Genomic DNA, 26,002 nt, shown 5'->3' on the forward strand with positions numbered 1-26,002 from the left:
CAATTGTAAACGGTCCTTATATCCCATTCATATACACGTAGCTGAAAAAGTGAGGAATTAATCAGCATTCATTTACTTACTATTATCATTGTCTGCATGGTTTAAATCCATGGTTAAAACTATGTAAATTAAATCAGAATCGTCTCTTAGACATGCAATTCCGGTCTATTTGTGTTATGCATTGTACGGTCCAAACTATCCCTTGAACACTTTTCTATTTACAGAAATCTCGCCATTAAACGCACTTTTAACCGACAATATATAAAAAGCTTTACCAGGTCACTTTGATAGACTTATAACAATAACAATACGACAAGAACTAGAAAGGTGTACAATTTATATGTTTAAATAACTGATCTTGCTGGTGCTAGTACTTATAGGAACCGTAGGGCCGAAAAGATCCCGCATGCCCGTCGCCATGATCTTCGATGTGAAGACGGGTCTTGATGCACCGGAAGGATGACTCGGGTTGACGATGATTTCCGCAGATGCCGCTCTTAACTTTTTTATAATCACTGTAGGTTCCTTCAGTCTCTTAACAGCGATACATAACCGATTCGCTGCCACGTGGTGTGTTTGGCTACTTGACGCGTGGTACTTCCGGCGTCATGCAAATATACCCCGACTGGAAAGATAGGTCTAATGAACTTGCTAAAAGCTCCCAATTGCTGAATTCCAGCTGCTCGTTGGCATGAATTGTCACAAAATCAAGTGACATTTTCACACGTATAAGAGTAAATCTATCAAAAATATCAATTCTACAAATACTGAACTTAAGATTTGACAATTTTGAAAACGATGTTTATTTTATCCCGTTCCGAATGACCAATTCAATAGAAATGATCCGCGAGGAAACCTTATTTACGCACGAATAACCAATAATCCTTTACCGCAGAGATTATGAATACATACCATTTATCAAAAGTTTCATTTGACATTAAAAATCCTTTTAATATCAATGAACATTATTGTAAGTGGCTGTTGCTGATTTTGTCCTTTCTACTATCCTGACCGACTGAACGCTCTTCCTACTGTTTATATTTTCTTATCTCTCGGGACTTTTAAGTTTTCGTCAAGTATGGTTTTGAGAGTCTTGAATCCGTAATATCTCTATAACTGATGCTAGGGACACAAGAAACAAATATTAATTAGATATGGTTAATCAGATCAAATTCTTATATATCTCTTTTAAATACGTGTTAAGCCATTCGATCATGGCATATGGATTTGCGTCCCCTCAGCTTTAAATGGTAATACTTTCATCAAATGACTTAGCTACAGAGTAGACAGAAGAAACAAAAATTAACTGCTTGTCTGCAAACGGAAAAGGAAAGTAAGTTTTGCAAACAATCCTGATCATATGCACATTGTTCTGCTTCACATTCGGATATTGCTAACGGAATATGCCTGAAATCTTGTTTATGTGGTACGCAACAGATAGTGGATTAAGGGGAAATTGGGACTCAATAGGGTGGTACAAGGTATCCAGAAGCTCAAAATTAGCACAATTTGGCGTCAAGACAAGAAATATAGTTTATGATAATGTATTATGCAGGATTGGGAGGGGAAAACATATTCGGTACGCATGGATTTAAGAAGGCTACACACATGATGTGGATACGGATACTACGATAAATATTAAGGTCAATATTTTTAAAAGTTGATACCCTAGGGACAAGATTTGTAACATAATATAATATTAGTTTTATTCCATTATGTTATAAGTAGAAACTGAGGTGAAAATGTTTAAGATAAGGTTCAATATTATACGAACTGAAAACGCATGTGAGAAGACCATATTCGAAACGTTACATAATGAAGAACTAGTGTGAACAAATAGTATTGAAAGAAAATTGCCCACAAATGTTGTTTTCATGTTATAATCAAACAGTCGAGAGCTTCAACATTTTTCTTTTTCTTCACACTTATTTTGTTTAAGTACTGTATCCTGAGCTAATATTTAAAACAAAATGAATTTCTTTGAACGTGAACATTTGTTGACTAAATCCAACTTTTATCCCTTGTAACAAATACGGTTGAGGTATAAGTATTTTATTAGCGATAAAAATGAAAGATAATATTATATACATCTGCTTCAGGTTGGGAAAACAATCATAAATAGCATATCATAAATTTTAATGATCCGAAAAGTCACAAGATCAATATAAATGTTTTTTGGACAATTTTATTCAATAATAATTTATTTCATTATATACTATTTTCAAAACTGATGTTTAATTTACAAGACAATATTGTGTTTTTATGTTAATCTCAAAATATCAACAAATTATTTATTTTTATTGTAGGTAATATTTATGTGAATACTTTAAGATTGGGGTAGTCATAAAAAGTAATTTGTATAAATAACAGTAACAATCTTTTAAATTCAAAATGTTTCATTTAATCGTCAAAATGTGTATTAATATTTTGTATTATTATATATGTCCCAAAGAATACCAACATTATGATTAAGTTTTCATTATTTTATGTGGAATCGTCTTCTTATTACAGACAATAGTGTGCTTTACAAAGAGTATAGTTAAGGCTTATTGTGTATTTGTATTTTACTGGTATCCAAAAGTTAACCTAATTATATGTGTTCTGTCTCATGCGAGAACAGTGTTGTTCAGTTAAAAAAAACAAACAAACAAAAAACAAGTGTTACTGTACGAGTTATCCTATTGTGATAATTATCCCAAAGATTTCTTAAAAATTAATTGACAACTTGAGTCAAATCTCTTAATAAAAGTCTTATTAAGGAGTTTTTCAATGCCGTATACAACTTTCATTGAAAGGTAACCATTCAGCTTATCTTAATTTCTGATAGTTCATTATTTAACGGTCACTAATACACTAATATAAGATTCAATACTTCATAAGAATTTCATTAAAACATAATCAATGATAAAGGTCTTGGAAACCTAGCAAACAAACTAGGTTCTGCGTTATGTGAAACAAACAAAAGTTTAGGCAGATACATTGCCAATGATTGTGCAATCTTTGTAATATTCTATACATCCTTAGCCTGAAAACTTAAATTTATGTCACATATAATAAAATATATTTAGGCAAAAACGAATATGGCTATATATTTGAAATATAGAGTTTATTTAACAAGGGGTTTAGAATTACATGTGTTTACATAAAACCTTCTGTCATTTGAATCCAATTGCATTGGCGAGATAACCAAGATGAAGGAAATTGTTCTTAAACGTGCATACTGGTTTATAATCAGAGAACAAGTTCCATGATATAACATTATAAATTTAACGGTTAAAGCTGTGCAAAATAATGTGTTTGCTTTTAATACATACAGTAAAGCTATGCGTTATACGTACACTCGTGTATGTCTGAAATGAAAACAGAAAACCCTTTACCATACAAGGAAATAATACCCCTCGTACTATGAAAATCAAGTGTTCACTAAACTGAACCGTCTTTTACGAAACTCCTTCAATGTGTTTTGATATGACTAGCCTGCTGTACACAATTATCAACAATTATCAACTTGTGGAAGAAAGTTTGAAAATATGTCATTATGTCGTTTGAAGTCTCACACATATTGGAAGGTACAGTCTTAAATTTAAAGTCGACTGTGTAAAATTACCCCATTTGAAGGTATTCATCCCCAGTGTATAGCCAACTTTTGTCGTATTCGTTCTCACCAATTGTCATTTTGTGGTCTTTGTGCCTCAAAACAATAATCATCTGAACACAATGATAAAAAATACGGATTTATACGATAATTTGCGCGTAGAAATGAAAATGTTTTGTTTGTTTCATAGCATGACCAATTTTGACAAAATATTCTGAACACCAGTAAAGTATACTTGAACAAATCAAACAAAACGTTTAACGAATATGTCGTTACTAATATTCAGTGCTGCTTTCAGCAAAATAACTTAACTGAACAATAAATTTTACGTTGTGACATGTTGATAATATTAAGACAAAAATACTACATTTTTAAATGGTATCGTAGTTTTGTTCCGATAATAAAGATACATTTTGAAAAAAAAGGCCAATAAAGGTATTGCATGAATATTTACGCAACACAATTAATAAGTCATAAGTAATGTCACATCGTTTAAGTTCAGCAGTATGGAAATGCAAGATAATCGGGCGACAAGTTTTTCCAACATCAGTCACAGTTCTTTTTCAATACCTTCAATAATAAACAAGCTGATATAATTCATCCTAACGTTACAGTGTCAGTACTAGTGCATGATTAATGTTAGGACTAGAGGTCTGTTTTAAGTCATTGACACTTGGACGCGTTACCTAAAAATATAAGTATATGCCGTCGGTCTCAAACTTTTGAAAAAGGGCAGAATTACGTTAAAAATATATAAAGTTATCCAGGTATCAAAACTGTTCCACGTATAATATGCTAATCATGCAATATAACATTAACATACAAATAGTCATGTGGTCATCTTTCCACAAGAATAATTTTGTGACTAATCGTCTAACACAGATCGCTTCATTTTCTTTGTCTGCGCAAAATCAATTGAAACGTATGTAGTTTCGGCGTCTGAATTCACTGTTGGTTTTCTTCGTGTGGAGCCCTCTGCCGGTAGATCAAGATCAGCGTAGATGAGTGCTCCATCTTCGATCTTAATGGAGAAAAATATGTTAGAAGATATCATTCGATGAAAAACAGCAACTGCTACGAATGTTTGTTTTACTCTGTATCATTATTTAAAGATGGACATGGACATGAACGAGAGGCTAAAATACCGGAATAAATATTTAAACCGACCAAACCGTATTCTGCAGTTGATCATCAATATAATTTAATATTTTAATTACAGTTTCAAGGAATTTAAGATTTGTTAACTGGGTATTTAAAAGCATTTTCACTATAGGTATTATAAGACATAAAATTATTACAAACAGTGTGTGTAAGCTTTATTCACAAGACGTTAAAGACTAATTAAGGAGTTTATGGCATATTATGGTATACATGGAGTGGAAGCCATATTTACTACAATGCGTTAAATACAAATTTAAGCGTTTATGACATATTATGGTATACATGGAGTGGAAGACATATTTACTACAAGGCGTTAAAGACTAATAAAGGAGTTTATGGCATATTATTGAGTACATTGAGTGGAAGCCATATTTACTACAATGCGTTAATACAAATTAAGGAGTTTATGACATATTATTGAGTACATGGAGTGGAAGCCATATTTACTACAATGCGTTAAATACAAATGAAGGAGTTCATGGCATATTATTAAGTACATTGAGTGGAAGCCATATTTACTACAAGACGTTAAAGACAAATGAAGGAGTTTATGACATATTATGGAGTACATGGAGTGGATGCCATATTTACTACAAGACGTTAAAGACAAATGAAGGAGTTTATGAAATATTATTGAGTACCTGGAGTGGTAGCCATATTTACTACAAGACGTTAAAGACAAATGAAGGAGTATATGGCATATCATGGAGTACATGGAGTGGAAGCCATATTTACTACAATGCGTTAAAGATAAATGAAGGAGTTTATGGCATATTATGGAGTACATGGAGTGGAAGCCATATGTACTATAAGACGTTAAAGACTAATAAAAGAGTGTATGTCATATTATGGAGTACATGGAGTGGAAACCATATTTTCTACAATGCGTTAAAGACAAATTAACAGCAAGAAGTCCATGTCATTTTGAGTATAGGGAGTTTGAGGCACAATCAATTGAGAAGATTTAAACATATAACTTAAGGGAGTTGAAAACGTTTCAGACATATTAACTAAAAGGAGTTAAAGAATTTACTACAGATAGTTAAATACCTATTCACTGCAAGGAGTTTAGGACATGTACACTACCTGGAGTTTAGGACATTTTAAACAGAGAGAATTAAAGACGTAATGAATACAGGGACTATAAGACAAATTTAGTACAGGCAATTTTAGACGTTTTTACTACCGATGGGAATTTAAAATAATGCAGCGAGTTTAACACATACTACAGGGAGTTTGGAATATATTCACTACAGGGAGTTTATGTGATAGTGAATACAGTGCTTTTAAGAACCTGAGGGTTTGTAGCTTGTCTCACTGCCCTTTTAACAACACTGGTATACTCAACCGGCTCAGCAATAGCTTCAGAAGGAGCATCACTGTGTTTGGTGCTTTTAAGAACCTGAGGTTTTGTAGCCTGTCCCACTGCCCTTTTAACAACACAGGTATACTCAACCGGCCCAGGAATAGCTCCAGATGGAGCTTCAACGGGATTGGTGCCAGCGAGATCGTTGTAATCAGGACCTTTCCAGAAATATAAATAACTCACCATTTAGTTACTGCTTGAAAATAATTTCATTATCCATTTCTTTACACATTGGCATTTGTGTTGAACCGTTGGCTTCATCAATTTCAATTTATTTTATACATTGAGTATTTTCAAATCATAACTGTTGTCAGTAATCATACAATTCATTCAAGTAAGTTGGTACTTGTAACAAATATCATGTTTTGGTAGAATGTTTCCGAAATAAAGAAGCAAACTTAATCAACAAAATTCATTAACAATACCGCTAGAAGCAATGTTTATTCTTTTTCTGTACACAGGTCGTAAAACTGTAAAAAGAGCATTCCGAAAAGACGAAGATAACATTAGGAATGCAACAGTTTACATGCAATTACCTAGCGGTTGAAAACTCCTGCAAAAGACATAAAGGTGGATGATTAGATTTGTGATTATACAATCAATATTCCGACATTATCAAATACAGCGTTTGTCCCTGACATAAACTGTGAACATTTCTTCAGCAGTAAAAAGTCGTTTGATCTGCAGAAAGTAATTGATAGTCTTGAGGGACTCACGTACAAAATTGTTTGATGTTTTTAAACTTTGTTGAAATTAAGTCTAGTTTGATGAAAACACACAAAATAGCAAGTGACAGATACCTATTTTAACAGGTTTTTGTAAAACCAAACCAAAAATATAAAAAATAAACTAATGTTTTAAGTGACAGTGACAAATACTGTTTAAATCTAAAGCTTTAACTTAAACGAACAACGATGATATTTACACATTTTAAAGATTCTTTGATATTTTACACTATAAACATGAACGAGTAATTTTAAATCGAGAAAACATACGGTTCTCCCTCCTGAATAAGCACATTATCAGAACGTTCTCTAGTCGGTGTTTTCTCTCGTGTTTTCCATACAACCACCACACAAACGAATGCTATTATAACGATAAGTACAATCGCCAGACACCCGCAAATAATTCCAATCAGCATGGATGAAGAGATGACTTTACCAGTGGATAGTGACGTAGGCCTTGGAATCGCTTTTGTTAATTCAGAAGGTTTTTCTACAATAAATGAAATTTGATACAGGTGACTTTTTACGACCACAATCCCGAAAAAGCGATCCTGAAGATGCATACAATACATAGCAAAGATGATAAAAAGCGTGGACATTATTCATTACGTAGCTCCGGGAGAAGTACGGGCGTTTTCATTGAAGTTGCAGGGATTGTTTTCGGTCTTCTCATAGCAGCTGTTTTTTTTCCTAAACGCCAAACGTATAACCTATCAGCATCAGAATTCCCGAGGAATCTTTGAACATATTTGGTAAAATAATTTATTTTATTTCCGACACAGATGCACTTTGACTCCCAAATAAGATTAACCACAATTTATATTATTGTTTTAAAATACTCAAAAGGATGAATACCTGTGGAAAACAATGTTGTTTTTTATTAAGGATGCCGAGTTAAATTTGAAAGAAAGGTGCAGAAAATACGGTATATTTACCTTATGAGACAATAGTAGATCGCAGTTAATCTTTCAGAACTCACCAATCATTTAATATGTTTGCTTTTTCAGCTATCATAAACATGGTTATGATCTTGTCATCAGTTGTAAATATTTTCAATAAATGCATAAATTGCATTACTCAGGAAGAAGGTAAGGGTTTCTTATTCAAACGTTATGTTTGTTATACATGAATGTACCGATTTAAATAAGAGTGTCACCTTAAAAAATTATACAATTGTATCCATTGCTTTTAGATATGAGAACTTGTCATTTATAACAGTTTGAAGTTATTGCAAACAATAAGTTATTGTGCAAGGTTTTAACATTTAAACATTCATATCCGTTGTTTCAATACTACTCACACCCATCGGCTTTCACAACGATGATAAGAACTACCAGATAACCACGAACGAGTCATGTCAACATGGTCTCCTTTCACTGTTAAGAACGGTTTTTCTCCAATGTTGACATGACCCATTTGCGGTTATTTAGCAAAACCTCCAACGAAATAAAAAACAGTCTCCTCATTAACATCAAAACAGATTTTCATCGACGTGTACATACCTTTTACCAAGATAAGGACTGCATTTTCTGCCGACCCCATTGCATTTGTTGCATTGCACGTAAAGTTATGACGACCAGTGGAATGAAATTGCATTTTCAATTCAAGGCTCACTTCAGTCCTTTCACCTGAATTAGCAAGTATTATTACACATGTTACTATATAAAGTAACATTTTACAGAAGAAATTCGTTTCCGCAAAATTAATATTGTTTCCGCCCGTGAGATTATCACGGCACGTGAGGGCGATTAGGTCATAATTTATCGAGGAATACGAGAACGTGCACCATGACGTCATTTTCACGAAAAAAGGCCGACGAAAACCTGGAAGTCAAACATTAATACAAGCAAACAATTTAAGAGATTGCGGTGTTAGGCAAGTAAAATTAGTTTCACCGTAAATGACACATTCCGTGATTCAGTGTAACGAGTACTACCTGGATTCATACCGAATGTTTGCATTCGGTGAAGGTCAAATAGCAATAAGACAAGGTAATGTTTTGTTGAAACGTTTTGTTTTGCTTTTAACGCTGGAAAATGTTAATTATTCCAGCGAAATGTCATTCGAGCCGAAGAATTTCATGAAACTGATCATAGGCTTGATCGGCCCAAGCTGTCCTCACATGTTACAATGGACGTCAAAATCAGCAGATGTAAAAGTATTTGAAGAATTGAATTACATCGGTCTTATTTCCGTAGACACGCGAAAAAAAATGTTTTCTTATTTCAATTTTATAGTTACTTTTTATTTAAAATAACTATTGCATTTCAAAATCAATTTGTTATGTTTCATTTTGTACCTTTCAGACTTCCTGCTAATTAAATCATATGCTTTTCCACAATTTAATTTTCTAAACCGGTTAAAATCATTTACAAATTACCCAATGCTGAAGCCGTCGGGCAATAAGTCAACCGAAAGCCATTGTGAACTATGTATGATTCTATAAGTATTTTAATAACCTCTTTTCCATCAAACTTTTTTCAGTTTTTGTAACAAGTATATGCTTCTATTGCTTTGAAATATTTATTTGGAGCATTAAAACAAAATAAAATATGTTTTATGCTATCCTACAAAATCAGAATATTACAAGTACCTATTTCATTCGAAGAAGTGTTCGACCACTCGATCTTAGCTGGTGGGTTTGCGTCACATTGACATAAAACGCTTATACTGTCATCCACGTAGGTCGTTATTGAGGAACTGGGAGAAAAGCTAATGAACGGCTTGTCTGAAAGCGTGAAAAGACAACATTTTACCGACTGTTCAGAAGTGAACAACGAGATAATCGACATCATTATACTCGTTTAAAGGAAAACTATTTTATGACGTGGTAATATATTTTGATTTAACATGAACAGCTGAAAAATTGTCTTAAATTGAAAGACATTCTGCAGATTACAAGTATATCCAGTAAAAAAGTCCAGTGCAGTTCATGAATTTTAAAGCTAACAACAATTAGGTTTACAATTCTGAGTTCATACGTTGAGATAATAATTTTCTGTTCGTCCTAAATCTATTTGCGTTCAAATAGGGTCATTGTTAGAGCTTTTGACGATGAGTGTCAGTTTGACCTTCAACCATGTGTATTGCAACAGGGTCATTGTTAGAGCTTTGGACGATGAGTGTCAGTTTGACCTTCAACCATGTGTATTGCAACAAGGTCATTGTTAGAGCTTTGGACGATTAGTGTCAGTTTGGCCTTCACCTATGTGTATTGCAACAGGGTCATTGTTAGAGCTTTGGACGATGAGTGTCAGTTTGACCTTCACCTATGTGTATTGCAACAGGGTCATTGTTAGAGCTTTGGACGATGAGTGTCAGTTTGACCTTCACCTATGTGTATTGCAACAGGGTCATTGTTAGAGCTTTTGACTATGAGTGTCAGTTTGACTTTTAACCATGTGTATTGCAACAGGGTCATTGTTAGAGCTTTTGACGATGAGTGTCAGTTTGACCTTCAACAATGGGTATGCAACAGGGTCATTGTTAGAGCTTTTGACGATGAGTGTCAGTTTGATCTTTAACCATGTGTATTGCAACAGGTTCATTGTTAGAGATTTGGACGATGAGTGTCAGTTTGGTCTTCAACCATGTGTATGCAACAGGGTCATTGTTAGAGCTTTGGACGATGAGTGTCAGTTTGACCTTCAACCATGTGTTTTGCAACAGGGTCATAGTTAGAGCTTTGGACGATGAGTGTCAGTTTGACCTTCACCTATGTGTATTGCAACAGGGTCATTGTTAGAGCTTTTGACTATGAGTGTCAGTTTGACCTTCACCTATGTGTATTGCAACAGGGTCATTGTTAGAGCTTTGGACGATGAGTGTCAGTTTGACCTTTAACCATGTGTATTGCAACAGGGTCATTGTTAGAGCTTTTGACGATGAGTGTCAGTCTGACCTTCAACAATGTGTATGCAACAGGGTCATTGTTAGAGCTTTTGACGATGAGTGTCAGTTTGACCTTTAACCATGTGTATTGCAACAGGTTCATTGTTAGAGCTTTGGACGATGAGTGTCAGTTTGGCCTTCACCTATGTGTATTGCAACAGGGTCATTGTTAGAGCTTTTGACGATGAGTGTTAGTTTGACCTTCAATCATGTGTATTGCAACAGGGTCATTGTTAGAGCTTTGGACGATGAGTGTCAGTTTGACCTTCAACCATGTGTTTTGCAACAGGGTCATAGTTAGAGCTTTGGACGATGAGTGTCAGTTTGACCTTCAACAATGTGTATTGCAACAGGGTCATAGTCAGAACTTTAAACGATGAGTGTCAGTTTGACCTTCAACCATGTGTATTCCGATAGGGTCATTATTAAAGCTTTGAATGATGAGTGTATGGTTGCTTTTATCCATCTGCATTCAACAGGGACATTTTTAGAACTTAGGATGCTTGAAGTTCTGCTATGTTTTTGATAATATCATTTTGTAGTTACCATTAAATTCTAATTATCAGTAATGCCGTGCTAACTTACATGTGATGTTGAGTGTATAGGTTTCGGTAACTTTTATTTCCGGAAACGCAGGATTTTCTATGTAACATGATAACGTTTCTCCGTTGTTATGTCGTCTTAGGTTTGCAGATAAAAACTGCAAATGGATAGTGAACATCAATAATTTAACATTGATACTGTAATGCAATACTTAATGTTATTTCAACATGATGGTTTGATACACATATCGTTTAATGTATTCTTCTAACTGGAGAAAACATGAAACAAGTTATGTCAATATTGCAAACATAAAAAACCTTAAGACTATTTTAGAATTGTCAGACTTGTGGAGTCCTGACAAAAATGCATTACACAAAACACAACATGATTATGCCATCACCTTAAAAGCTTGACATCTTTGTAACAGTGAAGGTAATCTCAAACCGAAGTATTTTTACGCTTACATAAATTATATAACTAGCTGTTTCTTATTGTTGCTGATTATCTCATTAAACACGCAAAATCTTGATTGTAAGAAACAATGCGCGTAACTAAAGCATTAAATAGAATATAATATTTTTTTTATAAAAAAAAATAATTATATATGACCTAAGTCCTTACATTTCCAGACAGTTCGTTAACCTTTTCCTTTACCTGGGATCTTTTAACATTTGGGGAAATGTTCCATCTTATTGTACTATCTGGATTAGATACGTCGCTTGTACACTGCAGCATGAGATTGGTATTACCTTCTTCATCGTTGGTTCTGTTTAATTCCTCAATCTGTAGAAACTTCGGTGGAACTGGTTCAAAAAATAACAATTTTGAAGCCTTCAGAAAAAGAATTAATTCGTGTGGACACCTATGCGTGCAATTCATTTTTTTTAAAATTCACACAATTATTTTGCAACGTATAAATGACAAGTTCTCATATCTAAATTATATCGCATCCTCAATAAGTATGTCCATAGCACATAGTTTTTGAATATCTGAAATATATGTATGCACAAACAGTGCATTAATTCCCCACTTTGTCATTACATAATAAACAAGCAGTTCTTTTTTCTGATTATTTTTTTAATCATATTTTCCATTTTAATCTGTTTAACATAATGCACTCCTTTAACTAAGATATACTTACATAACACATCAATGACATAAGTCGAGCAATTCGTTAACATTTTCGGTGTGTTTTTGTCAAACTCTTTAAACTCAACGCAACATTTTAAACTCCTAGTATTGTCATATCGGCTGAACGTTTGTTCGAAAATTGTTTTAGCATCAACTGTTTTATCGTCTTTCATTTTGGAAAAGCTGTTGCTTGTATTGTAAGTTGTTTTATTGTACGTGAAGTAGAGTCTTGGCTCTGGTCTGGCGTTGAATGCTTTGCAAGTAATATGTTCAGTATTTCCTTCTTTAACTGAAGCCGGCAATATAATTTCAGGAATCGATGGTTTCCCTGTAAATCAAAATATGAACGTTAATTCATTAATTGTAAAATAAGGAACGTTATAGTATTCGTTTTAATCTGTAAGACTTCTCTAATGTTATAAAATGCAGTTGTATTCTCAATATGTTATATCGCACTTAATTGGTTCTAAAAATCATTGAACAATATTTATGTCTCGCTTCATAATAATAATGTTGTAGCAAGGGAATTTGACTGAAAGAATATTTTCTGTGACAGTCAACTCAACAATAATAAAAAAAACAAATCGTCGCCAAATGGTTTTGACACTCAGCAATCTATGCCATGATTGCACTCACTTATTAAAAACTAATATATATAATGCGACATTTGATAAAGGTCCGTTATTGATGTTGGAAAATCTCGTAGCCCAATCCCTTAGTTTGCTCTTTTCGATATGAATTTAAACAATGCGACGTTGCACTGGTTGTGGTTTTTTGTTGTTGTTGTTTTAACATAAAATGTAAATGTATTTTCATGTAATACAATATGATTACATTAAAAGAACTTACGCAGAATTACAAGAGTGATTGATACTGTAACCGGCTGTTGGCCAGCTCTAGTAACCTCGCAAGTAACGGTATGATCTGTATCTTCTGCACTCGGCATGTAGTCATAAAATGCTCGATAAAAGGAGGAAGCTTCCACAGTCACATTTGGTACATCTTGACCATTTTTCTTCAGCTTCATCTCTATGTTCTTCAAAAAGTACATATTAATGTTAATGGTGGACGAGTTAATTTCGTTAGACTCAAATGTATTTATGTAGCATTTTCTACTTACAAACATTACAGTTGTGTATGAAAAATGCAATGAAGCACAGCATAGAAAAAATAGAAGATAAATTAAAGGAATGTTTCATCGAGAGTCATACTATTATCGAACGGCGTTCCTGGTGCATGTTGAAATGTTAAGACTTTGACTGTAAATGACTGCAAAACGTAATTATGAGGTTAGGTGAAGTATTCATTTACATACCGACTGAACGGTGTTAGTGCTTACAGCTATTTGTTTAACACATTGTAACTGTCGTTAATCAAACACAATATGCTCTATTTATTTCTCTTATATGTCCATGGATCCGATTTTTAAACAGACCAAAAAGTTGTTTTGGGCTTACGTGTTTGGTGGACTTATGTATGTTTTTTCTTTCAACGCTAGTGGCTTAACATAAACAAGTGATTGGATAAATATTTCGAGATTAGAAGGTAGTCACCAGGTCTTTCCTGCTGACTCCAAACACAATACATTCCACTTTCTTGTAGACGCAAACAGTTCCCACCAGGCAATTTGCACAATCAATCTCTGGGATGTTAAAGCTTTCAGCGAATTTGGGATTTATGGAAAGTACCTTTGTCTCTGAAATGTTAATCACGATTGCACAACGTACTAACCAAGAACTTTTTTTCAACTATATGCATGCAGGGTTTCCGCCAGGAATTTCATAAGGCATGTCGGAAGGGGAGGGTTTGGGAGCGGTGTCCCCTCCCGACGTCGATTTTTTTTTTAATTTTCGTATCCAAAATGGTGCAATTTCCTGCATTTTAAACAAGTTTACAGTTATGTTCCTATGATTTAGAATTACCAACTCAAGTCCGATTAACATTAAAAAATATTTGTGAAAAAGTTTAATGGTTTCTCTTCATTAATTATTGGTATTTCTCAAGTTTTCCGACAATACAATATCGACGATATCGATCGACTCATGTTTCGTTTAGTGCGGGTATTATTTATATTGACACCGTTCACGTCACAGCTAAACTTGTAAAGCACGCTGCATGCTGGAACACAAAAGAGCCCGGAGCAAAGCGACTGCTCCTGGGTGTATTCGTATTTAAAGCTGCTACAGCTAATATTTTTAAAGCCGGGTCAATAAAGGCTGACTGACGATTTATTGAAATAACTGTCTGGAGAAATACTGCCTTTTTATTGGAAAAACTATAATGTTGACCACTAACATACTTAACAGTTGCTAAAAGAAACAAGTTATTTTCAACGGTATATTGTTTTGATGGGTTGTCAAAAGATGTTGTTATCCTGTATGCTATCATTGACACCATGTTCAATAAAAATATTGATGGTGCTGTTCTACTGTCGTACTGTCATCTTGACTTATATATAGAAGACAGTTGTTGATTGCAGTGTAGGTTCGTATTTTATTTCTCATGTGTCATATAGTTGTCTTATAATAATAAATTAAATACGATTTTACACTGAAATAAAAAAAAAAAAATCTTTGCTTATTTTCGGAGTTTTATTGGCATTTTAATATATACTACTCAAAATTTGATAAGGATCACTTGATTAGTTATTTGTAAAATCTTAACCAAATAAGCATGCTTATTTAATTTCAAAGCATTAGTTTTATCCCTTCGTAGGCCTCTAGAATGTTCGATGGTTTTGATTGTATTTCTACCAGCGCGTGCACGGGCGGCACGGAAAACTGCATACCCACGAAATAAGGCGTTTTGGCATACATGTAACAACTTGAACATGTGGTCATTTCTTGTTTTTCGCTTCGTGTATTCGATTTTTACTCGGACCATCTACCACATTGTGTTCAAAATGCCAAACAGAAGACGTTTAACTCCTGATGAATTGCATGTTGGCATTGGAATGCTGGAGGCAGGGTTGTCTCAGAGGACTGTGGCAGAACACCTGAATGTGTCACAAAGTGTAGTTTGCAGGATGTGGAATCGTTATCAAACGAATGGAAATGCTCAACATCGACATGGTGGTGGTCGTGCAAAGGCTACATCTGACGTCCAGGATCGTTACATTGCGGTTTTAGCCAGACGTAACCGCTTTCGTAACGCCACTTCGTTACGTAATGACTTCAAGAACGCCACAAACGTAAGAGTTTCAACGCAAACCATTAGAAATCGTTTGCATAGTGCTGGCTTGATGGCACGACGACCGGCAATTCGCATCCCATTGACCCGATACCACATCCAGGAGCGATTGGACTGGGCACGTCAACACGTTGGATGGACGTTAAACGAATGGACAACAGTGCTTTTTACAGACGAGACAAAGTTTTGTATTGACTTTACAGATCGACGTTCCAGAGTGTGAAGGGAACGTAATGAACGTTTTGCTCCAGTTTGTGTCGCCGAACATGACCGTTATGGCAAGGGCTCAGTCTTGGTATGGGCCGGAATCAGCATGCACGGGAAAACAGTCTTACACGTAATTGAAAACGGTACGTTGACGGTTGTTCGTTATTGTAACGAGATCCTGGACGTTTATGTTCGACCGTTTGAAGGTGCAATCGGTCCTGATTTCATTCTCATGGATGATAATGCGCGCCCACACAGAGCAAACATCACAAACGAATCTGGAAAATGCTACCATCGAGAAAATGGACTGGCCAGCTCGTTCCCCCGACATGAACCCGATCGAGCATGCCTGGGACATGCTTCAGAAAGCTGTTTCTGCTCGTCCGGTCCAGCCAACAACGGTCCCTCAGCTCAGAGCAGCGCTTCAGGAGGAATGGGCCAGACTCCCTCAGCAACAGCTCCGGAGGCTTATCAGCAACATGCGGAGGCGATGTCAAGCTGTTATTGACGCTCGTGGACATCACACACGCTACTAACATTGGTTTAATAAAAGTTTAAAGATATTCTGTTGACTTTAACAATTTGTTGACAACCTGATATATGCCTGCTTTTGACCCCTATCATGTTTAGGAGTCCGTTACGCTTGAACGGAATTGGTTTGGTACTGATTTCTTATGACATTTGAAACCTGAAACAATGCCATTTGATAACATTTAGTGTTGATATATCGTTTTCTTGAAATACGTATGTACTTTATATTAAAAGACATGATCCCTATCAAATTTTGAGTAGTATATATGTTGCAAAATACCCCCTTTTTGTAATAGTGTTTACTACGCCGCTACCTGTGGGACGACCCTCACGCAAAGTTTTGATCACAGATTAAGAAGCTGTCATTTCTATTTCCGTTCTCTATTTCTGTTTTCAAAGGGTGTTTTATAGTTCATTATTTACTGGTATTTATTGCAAACATTAAATGGATATTAATCAATGATTTTTTATTAAGGCATCCATGTTCTAAATAATTACTCACTGCACGAAAGCGCTTTCTAATTGAACGGTGCGTGAATATATGACCAAATTATACTGTTCGCCATTTACTGCATAAAAGATTGGAAAAGTCGAACGTGTTACAAAAACAAATGTGAATTAAGATTGGATTTAAAACAGTTTTCCAAGCTTAAGCGTATGTTTCATGATATTATCGTATTGAATCACCCCTCACTGTCAGAGATCAGTCTGATTCGCTAGAAGACGGGTCGTTTTCCAGATAATTCTGGAAATTATATGCGTGGGTGGGTAAAAAAAACAGTTTATTGTTGTGTGAATTTCAGGGAAGTCGAACAGTAGCTTGATAGATATAACATCGAGCTTATGTTTGAACTGTCTTTTCGTCTATAATTTGTTTAGTATGAAAGTAAATGATCGAGTATTTAGCTTACAGTTCGAGAAACCGTTTATAGACAGGATTACCATTTTTCTAATATATTTATTTCCAATCATATCTTGATTCAACCTTTTTAAATATGACATTTTGGGCAACATTAACTGGTCTAAAACTGATTGGTTTGGTTTTCATCAAGGGGAAGAAACTACATTTAATTTGAAAAGTAGTTCTTATGGTTGATCTCTTAACTTCTTAGTTTGCAGTGGAAATTGTATTTCTTTCACTTATAAAACTTCATATTTCATCGAAAAGCATAACAGAAATCCTTTTCTTTACTGATCTTATGGTAGCCAAAACAGCATTATACCTATAAGATTAAGTAGAAACATATATTTAAGCAATTTTCGTCAGCGAAAAAGATATATGATAATAGGATATGAAATGGCTTAATCTCTTCTTTTAAAAGACACTTTAGCATAAATTAAACCATGCATGTTTCAACACAGATAATAGGGAAATCAAGTGCTATTACAGTTTAGTTTTAGATTACCTTTCACCGTAAGTAAAATATTTCTCGGTGGTGAACAGTCTGTATTTCTTAATTTCACTCCATATTCACCGTTATCCACGACTGTGAAGTTACGTATTATCAACATGACACGGTCAGGTTGAATGTCAATAGAGAAACGAGGTAAAGTAGTGTCTATCCATTTTTTATATTTCCACCATCCGACCAAATTTGTGTTATAACTTCGGTTAATTGAAAACTCTAGTCTCACATCTTCACCTTGATTGATGTCGTCGGTATTTAAGACCCGTAAGGTGCCACATTCTGCAAAAGCAAATTGACCGTTGATAACAAATGTATGTTGCTATAATCAAGATAATCTACTCTTTCTAAAAATGCTATAAATGGACTTTATTTCAGGATAATTTTTAATAGATTCGTAAAAACATAAAACTAATACCACGCACTTTTTATATTATTTAATATTATGTCAGCATTTTAGCATGGTCACACATAACGCAATTGGTTATCTGTTACCATCAATCCCCATATTGTCTTTATATATACAACGGTGTCTGTTCTGACAGAAATATAACACGCCCCTGTCCAAAAACAAATCATATTGCGAATTCATCTTGTTTATGATCTAAAAATTTACTCGTTTTTTAATATTGAGCAAATAATTATTTTATATTGTCCAAAAACACTTGATAAGGATAATGTATGCAATAATGTATACAATTGAATGTACAATCATCAGGGTGTTGCTTTTTTAAATTAACTGCGGCTTTTTTATACAAACGAATGTATAGAAGCATTTAAAGCAAGCCCTACATGAAACGTGGATAGAAGAAATGGGTTGATCTAATAGTCACTTTTAAGCGTCATATCAAGTATGTTGAAAGTATCTATAAGCTTATTATCATATCACGAGATGTGCGCCGCTAGTCTTTTGGTATTAGAAGCAAGAAAGACACAATCGGTTCCTCTGACGTCAGCACTATTATATTCATTCCAGATTGTTTTGGTATTCATGATAAGGATTTCTACAGTCTGATATAAATACATTATGCCCTCGTCAAACGCGTCATGACGAGGAAAACAATGAAAAAATGCGACCTAAATGTACATCCCATTTTCACTTTTGATGTTATTGTTATTTATAAACGTCTAAAAATAAAGTGTCTTACTTTGGCACTGATGACTTGGTAGACAAAATAGAATATAAACAATTTTACAAATGAAAATTATATAGTCCATCTTTTCTGCAATGAATTTGACTGTGATATTAAATCAGGTTATGCATATGTTATCCGCCAGTTTCCACAGCCCTTAAGGTATAAGGAAGGTCTCTTTTTTCTGCTACTTAAGACAAAAATCAGGATACGAACAAGTTATTCCCGAGTTTTCAAAGCCATTAAGAGATAAGGAAGGTCTCTTTTTCATGCTACTAAAGACACTTGAAATGAAAAGGATGAAGAGTGAATTATAAGTATGAGGTTGATTCATCTACAAATTAAAAGGAAGTTGTCGGCTTTTGCTATGATTAAATTTAGAAATGAAAAAATAAACAAGTCATGTTGAATTAAGTTTCTTGAAAGCTTCTAAATCCCATTCTCTCTGATATCATAAGTACGATTTAATAAATTAAAGTGTGTTCTAAAGTATGCTGATTACAACCAATGCAGCCCTTATAAATATCCAACTGTTGAACAATTTCTTTGCAATGCTGACAAATTCTCAATGATATCATATCGTATTTATGTTCGAGCATATGTTATCGTATGTACTTTGTTTTAAAGTTGATATTTTCACGCCTAAGTTTGCAGTGAAACTATCGAATTGATATTTTCACTATTTTTATTTACTGATAAGACTTCATCCTTTACCGAAAAACATAAACTTATGAGTTTTACCTTTAGTTTCTAATTGTTTTTATCATTTATTTTATAAAAAAATGTATGTCTTAATAATCGCCTTGATGCTTTAACAACATTGTCAGGAAATTACAGCAAAACAACAGCTAATGACGTGAGGGCGTTGATATGCAAGGAAGATTCCTGCAAAGCGTGCGTTTTATACAGGATACATTTCTGCTGTGCCTGTGTTTTTGTGCAAGCAAATATACGACAGTACGTATGCTTTAGATACAAGGATAACTACTGCAGTCCGTGCGCTTGGACTGGAATATTTAGTTGATTGACATATGGTCTAGTGATTTCGATGCTAATCACCACTTTCTATGTGGCGAGATTGAGCCTGAAGTAAAGTACGTCACAAATGATGACTTTGTTTGGCCCGGAGCAAAGCGACTGCTCCTGGGTGTATTCGTATTTAAAGCTGCTACAGCTAATATTTTTAAAGCCGGGTCAATAAAGGCTGACTGACGATTTATTGAAATAACTGTCTGGAGAAATACTGCCTTTTTATTGGAAAAACTATAATGTTGACCACTAACATACTTAACAGTTGCTAAAAGAAACAAGTTATTTTCAACGGTATATTGTTTTGATGGGTTGTCAAAAGATGTTGTTATCCTGTATGCTATCATTGACACCATGTTCAATAAAAATATTGATGGTGCTGTTCTACTGTCGTACTGTCATCTTGACTTATATATAGAAGACAGTTGTTGATTGCAGTGTAGGGTCGTATTTTATTTCTCATGTGTCATATAGTTGTCTTATAATAATAAATTAAATACGATTTTACACTGAAATAAAAAAAAAATCTTTGCTTATTTTCGGAGTTTTATTGGCATTTTAATATATACTACTCAAAATTTGATAAGGATCACTTGATTAGTTATTTGTAAAATCTTAACCAAATAAGCATGCTTATTTAATTTCAAATCATTAGTTTTATCCCTTCGTAGGCCTCTAGAATGTTCGATGAGTTTGATTGTATTTCTACCAGCGCGTGCACGGGCGGCACGGAAAACTGCATACCCACGAAATAAGGTGTTTTGGCATACATGTAACAACTTAAACATGTGGTCATTTCTTGTTTTTCGCTTTGTGTATTCGATTTTTACTCGGACCATCTACCACATTGTGTTCAGAATGCCAAACAGAAGACGTTTAACATCTGATGAATTGCATGTTGGCATTGGAATGCTGGAGGCAGGGTTGTCTCAGAGGACTGTGGCAGAACACCTGAATGTGTCACAAAGTGTAGTTTGCAGGATGTGGAATCGTTATCAAACGAATGGAAATGCTCAACATCGACATGGTGGTGGTCGTGCAAAGGCTACATCTGACGTCCAGGATCGTTACATTGCGGTTTTAGCCAGACGTAACCGCTTTCGTAACGCCACTTCGTTACGTAATGACTTCAAGAACGCCACAAACGTAAGAGTTTCAACGCAAACCATTAGAAATCGTTTGCATAGTGCTGGCTTGATGGCACGACGACCGGCAATTCGCATCCCATTGACCCGATACCACATCCAGGAGCGATTGGACTGGGCACGTCAACACGTTGGATGGACGTTAAACGAATGGACAACATTGCTTTTTACAGACGAGACAAAGTTTTGTATTGACTTTACAGATCGACGTTCCAGAGTGTGAAGGGAACGTAATGAACGTTTTGCTCCAGTTTGTGTCGCCGAACAAGTTGATTGACATATGGTCTAGTGATTTCGATGCTAATCACCACTTTCTATGTGGCGAGATTGAGCCTGAAGTAAAGTACGTCACAAATGATGACTTTGTTTGGTGTTTCCTCGCCCATTTGTTTTAATTAATGGAAGGTAGTTATATTATTTGCTTTAAGCTATTTAGTGAGTTTGTCAGACAACAAGCAATTTATTAACTCTAACAATAGGAATATTCTCTGCATGTCATATCAAACAGAAACCAGGCCCTTACATCACAAACTTATTGAAGTAATTTCTCAATTGCAATCTTAACTCCTCTTTCCGCATATAAGCATGTAAAATTCACAAAGTTATACATGTTTTACTGTTTTTTAGATTCAACTTGTGGTATTGCACTAGAGAGTGTAAGTGGATTTCATATTTAGAACTTTGTCAACAAAGCCAGACTTAAACTGATACTCTTATTCAAAATCATAAATACAGATGTAACTTTAAATGATGAGCCTTTCCCTACTTACGAAATGTTGCATTTATGGAAAATATTAGTTACTGATAACAAGATTGTATCCGTGTATTTATTAGCTGAAAACGCACAAATATTAAATGTTTTGTGAGTGCAACAAAGATTTATTGTGATTTTCGTCTCATAAGGTTATAATACCGTGTTATCTGCACCTTTCTTTCAAATTGAACTAGAAATCCTTTATAAGAACCATTATTCGACTTTTATGTATCTTTTTTAGGTATATTTAAACAATTATATTGATTGCAGTGAATCTTATTTGGGAGTGAGAGTGCATCTTTAAAATATGTTTTCATTTCCAATAAAATCATTTGTAAAAAATCTCCTCTTTATGAATATTCATAAGCTATGCATGGCTTACGGGATTTTTAAGTTTTGGAAGCTGATGCCCATAAAAGCATAATACGTTAAACCGTTAAGGCTGACCAAACTAATATGTATGCTTCTTAAATTGTGGTAAATCTTATTTGGAAGTGAGAGTGCATCTTTAAAATATGTTTTCATTTTCAATAAAAAAACTGTTAAAATCTCTTCTTCATGAATATGCATAAGCTATGCATGGCTTACGGGACTATCGAGTTTTGGAAGCTGATGTCAATGAAAAAGCATTATACGTTAAACCGTTAAAGCTGAGCAAAATAATATTGATGGTTATTAAATAAATAAAGTTCAGATATTCGTTATACGTACATTCGTTGTGTATTAATTGCTAACAATACAATACAAATGTAAATATAATATATTAAATGTTAATACCATTCAAAAATATGAAAAAACATACATATTGAACACAATACACTTTAATGATAATCAACTGTCGGAGACATTTAGTGATCTACATTAAATTGTGTAAACTCACCAACTGGACCAGCCACTGTTTATATCTTACGTCTCACATGATAATAGTCAATAACGGCTGACTGCTGATCTACTGAAAGGAATGTATTGAAAAACTTAGAGACAAACTGCCTTCTTTTTGGACAAAATATAATATTGACCGCTTACAATAGTGGACCATAGCTAAAAAAATGTTTCAACGGTAGATTTTATTAAAGTGTTGTCAAAACTTTTTTATATAATCAGTTTAACACGATCAAAATAGATGTTAATGACACCGTTCTACTCTGCTCCTGCCATCTGTCCTTATAAGTCCTTATCGTTACTGAACATATGATAGCAATAACAACATGATACATATTAGATTATGTAAAACATGTTTGTTAGCAAATTATGCCAGCAAAAGATATATTAATACGATATGAAATGATTAAATCTCCTCTTTTGAAACGACATTTTAGCATCGTGTTTCAACAGTTCATACAAGTCATGCAATTTACACTCGGTTTCGTTTTTGACGTTGTTTTTAATATTTCAACGTAACTAAACTATTGGTGGTGAACGCTACATAAGCTTTCTAAATCTGCAGTGTATCCACCACTATTCTCTGATGTGACGTTACTTATTATCAACGTAACACGATCTTGTTAAACGTCTCTTGACAAACGCTATTTTAAACTTTTAAAAATGAAAAATATATCATAATCTTTCTGCTTCGAATTGACAGTTATACCAATCAGGATATACAAAACGTTATCATACACTCTTCACAGCCATTACGACATTATTTCATTAACTAGAGAGCCCTCTTTGTCCTGCTACTTCCTACACCTAAATGAAATGAAAAATAAAACTATTTGAAAAACAAAAAAGTAAATATTATGTAAAATTCTATGCGTTCCAAACAGATTTTTATTTTCCGTATATGACCCATGTCACTCTTGCGAAAGTCCGCCTACAAAGGCTACAACAAGTCACCGAATCTTGCGAAATGAACGCAAATTTTGTCGCAATTCAGGTGCGAATATAAATATATATTTTAGACGTCGACTTTTATACTTTAAAATATGGAAATTATTTAAGGAATGAATTGCGGGGTCGATGTCAATATCGGGTAATGAACGCAATTGGGCTGGTAAAAGACTCCGAAGGACTCCACGCGTACTTTGACCAGCCCAATTGCGTTCATATTCCCGATAATGACATCAACCCCGCAATTCATTACTTATATTAACACCAATAGTTAATTATTTAATTCAAGAATTGTTAGAAATACTTCATTTCATTAAAGAAAACTCTTAAGGAATCTTTTTTTACACATTCTGTAAATAGAACGACCGGACATTTGTTTCAAATGACGTCACAATAACGCGGGAACGGAAAACCACTTGAAATCACTTTTAAAATCAAAATTGAAACACTTATGACACCAAAACATATAACATATTATACATTAACACTTTCCAAAATATTGATTTAAATTTTACGGGATCTGTTGACACAATCCAAACAATAACAAGATCAATTGTTTTCATGTATATTGTTATGCGATGAATTGCGATCCGAACATATCCGAAGATGTTGCGTTCATCGATTGATAGATGCAATTGCCGAAAGGCAGGTCATTTAAGGACTGGAAGTTGAGGTGCAAATATGTTTGTATGAACAGTTATTTCAGAACAATAACCTTATTATTTCCCTTTGACCTACCACACCTCTCTTCACCTCTTTCCATCCTCTTTTGTCCAATCTCCATTCTTTTCCTTTTATTTCACTACTGACTTCTCCATAAATTCCTCTTTTTACTGCTCTCTTTTTCCCAGATATTTGTTCTGAACCTTTTCCTGATCATCAAACTGCCTCAGTCTTATTCTTCACCTCATCACTGACCTATACCCTAATCCGCACCTCTTTTTAGCTCCTTAACTGTAGCTTTCATATATATATTTTGCTGCCATTCTTCATCACTCCTTTCCCCTTTTTTAATCTTATTACTGACCTCTTCTTCTTCTCTCTATTTTATATATTGTTTTTTTCTAACCCCCTTTGTCCGATTCTATCTATTCCAGTTGTCAATTTGGCTTGAATAAAATATTTACATTAGGTGTTTATAAGCTGTATTTGTTTGCCATCGTATATTAAAATAAAAACATTTTTTATTGTTTAAGCATAGCATAATACAAAATGACAAGTGAATGAAAGCTTTTGGTATATCTGGTATCTCCAAGGTATCCAGGGAATGATAGGAATACCTTAGGAAAGAAGTTATTTTAGGAAACTTCTCCTTAAACTGATATGTTGTTATTATTTTTTCATACTAAAAGAAGGTATGAAAGAAACAAAAGATTTTCCGAAAGATGTAAATTGAAAGTAATACTCTAAGTGACAAAAACGAAATATTTTGTAATTTGTCGTTGAAGTCACACTTACATCATTAGCTCTTGCTTTTGTTACATCTTTTTCTTCAAACATAAGGTGAGAGTATGCATACTAAGCTGCGTTATTTCGCGCTTGTCTATCAAAATGGAAAGCTTCAGTGGATTCTACCACGTACAGACTACACTGTCTTTCTTTAAGCTATAAGCAGTTAATCTAGAAATAGTCCTATTGTATTATGCATTTTTAAAAAATGTTCCGAAGATGCAAAATAAATTATTTAATATAAGTCCCTTGGTTTACAAGGTCACACTTGAACTATTTATGTTTCCATTACTTTGATATAATAGCTAACAGTAAATTACAGTCCAAACAATATCAGTGGTATCCTAAAGCAAAGTCCAGTAGCCACATACATAGTAATAAGTGTAGACTTACGGGCACTGTAAAGTAATTTCAAATGTTTTGTGCATACAAAAAATATTGTATTTTTTTTTTTAAATATCTCCTTAAAGAAGAGTCATCAAACTCAAACTGCTTCGTTGCCTAACTCTGGTCGTATGAGAGTTTGTTTCGTTTATTACATTTTAATATCGTTCAATTGATGTTGCAATAATATGATCAACGTAATAACGTTTTAACGTAAACAATCGTTGTTTCGAATACCAATTGCAAAAGTGCCAACATGAAATTGAATAGTATATGTAATTGGGTTATGATTACTGAGCCGTATTCATCATGAATAGAACACATAATGCTTACTTAACCTCGTCAAGCTTTACGAATGTTAGGCACATGGATAAACGTCACTTGAAATATAGGGCTTCTGCTTTATTTAAATGATTGCAGTTTGTATGAGATAAATATTAACCATATAATCTGACAATTTCTTCAAGTACGAGGAAAGTGCCTTGTATGATAATAACATGTTGATGGTACTTGAACCTATTCAATGCATTAGT

The 26,002-nt window shown here is 34.2% G+C and overlaps 1 protein-coding gene across 6 annotated transcripts; it reads right to left on the minus strand.

Moving 5' to 3' along the window:
• Positions 1 to 2,036: 2,036 nt before the first annotated feature.
• LOC128234980 (probable oxidoreductase PXDNL) lies at positions 2,037 to 19,030 on the minus strand. Of its 6 annotated transcripts, none has more exons than XR_008261093.1 (14): positions 18,894 to 19,030; positions 17,746 to 18,027; positions 13,966 to 14,108; positions 13,262 to 13,448; positions 12,423 to 12,740; positions 11,903 to 12,084; positions 11,324 to 11,438; positions 9,441 to 9,575; positions 8,350 to 8,475; positions 7,118 to 7,337; positions 6,659 to 6,675; positions 6,051 to 6,280; positions 3,608 to 4,616; positions 2,037 to 3,350 (listed from the first exon to the last, which is right to left on the minus strand). XR_008261093.1 is itself a non-coding variant. In XM_052949642.1 (14 exons), exons 1-13 carry the CDS (start codon positions 18,961 to 18,963, stop codon positions 4,461 to 4,463), a joined length of 2,181 nt encoding a protein of 726 aa, XP_052805602.1. In that variant the 5' UTR covers positions 18,964 to 19,030; the 3' UTR covers positions 2,037 to 4,165; positions 4,419 to 4,460. The 6 variants fall into 6 exon arrangements, 5 of the variants coding, with proteins under 5 accessions (XP_052805602.1, XP_052805603.1, XP_052805601.1 ...); XM_052949642.1 differs by having other exon boundaries at positions 2,037 to 4,165; positions 4,419 to 4,616; XM_052949643.1 differs by having other exon boundaries at positions 2,037 to 4,616; positions 11,936 to 12,084.
• Positions 19,031 to 26,002: the final 6,972 nt, after the last annotated feature.

The sequence above is a fragment of the Mya arenaria genome, chromosome 5, assembly GCF_026914265.1.
Source record: "Mya arenaria isolate MELC-2E11 chromosome 5, ASM2691426v1".
Taxonomy (NCBI): domain Eukaryota; kingdom Metazoa; phylum Mollusca; class Bivalvia; order Myida; family Myidae; genus Mya; species Mya arenaria.

Coding starts and splice junctions, on each gene's coding strand:
- LOC128234980 (XM_052949642.1), bottom strand. CDS start 18,963: ATGGACTATATAATTTTCATTTGTAAAATTGTTTATATTCTATTTTGT. Junction 12,741..13,261: donor AATCACTCTTGTAATTCTGC/GTAAGTTCTTTT, acceptor TTTGATTTACAG/GGAAACCATCGATTCCTGAA. Junction 7,338..8,349: donor AGTCCTTATCTTGGTAAAAG/GTATGTACACGT, acceptor CATTTATTGTAG/AAAAACCTTCTGAATTAACA.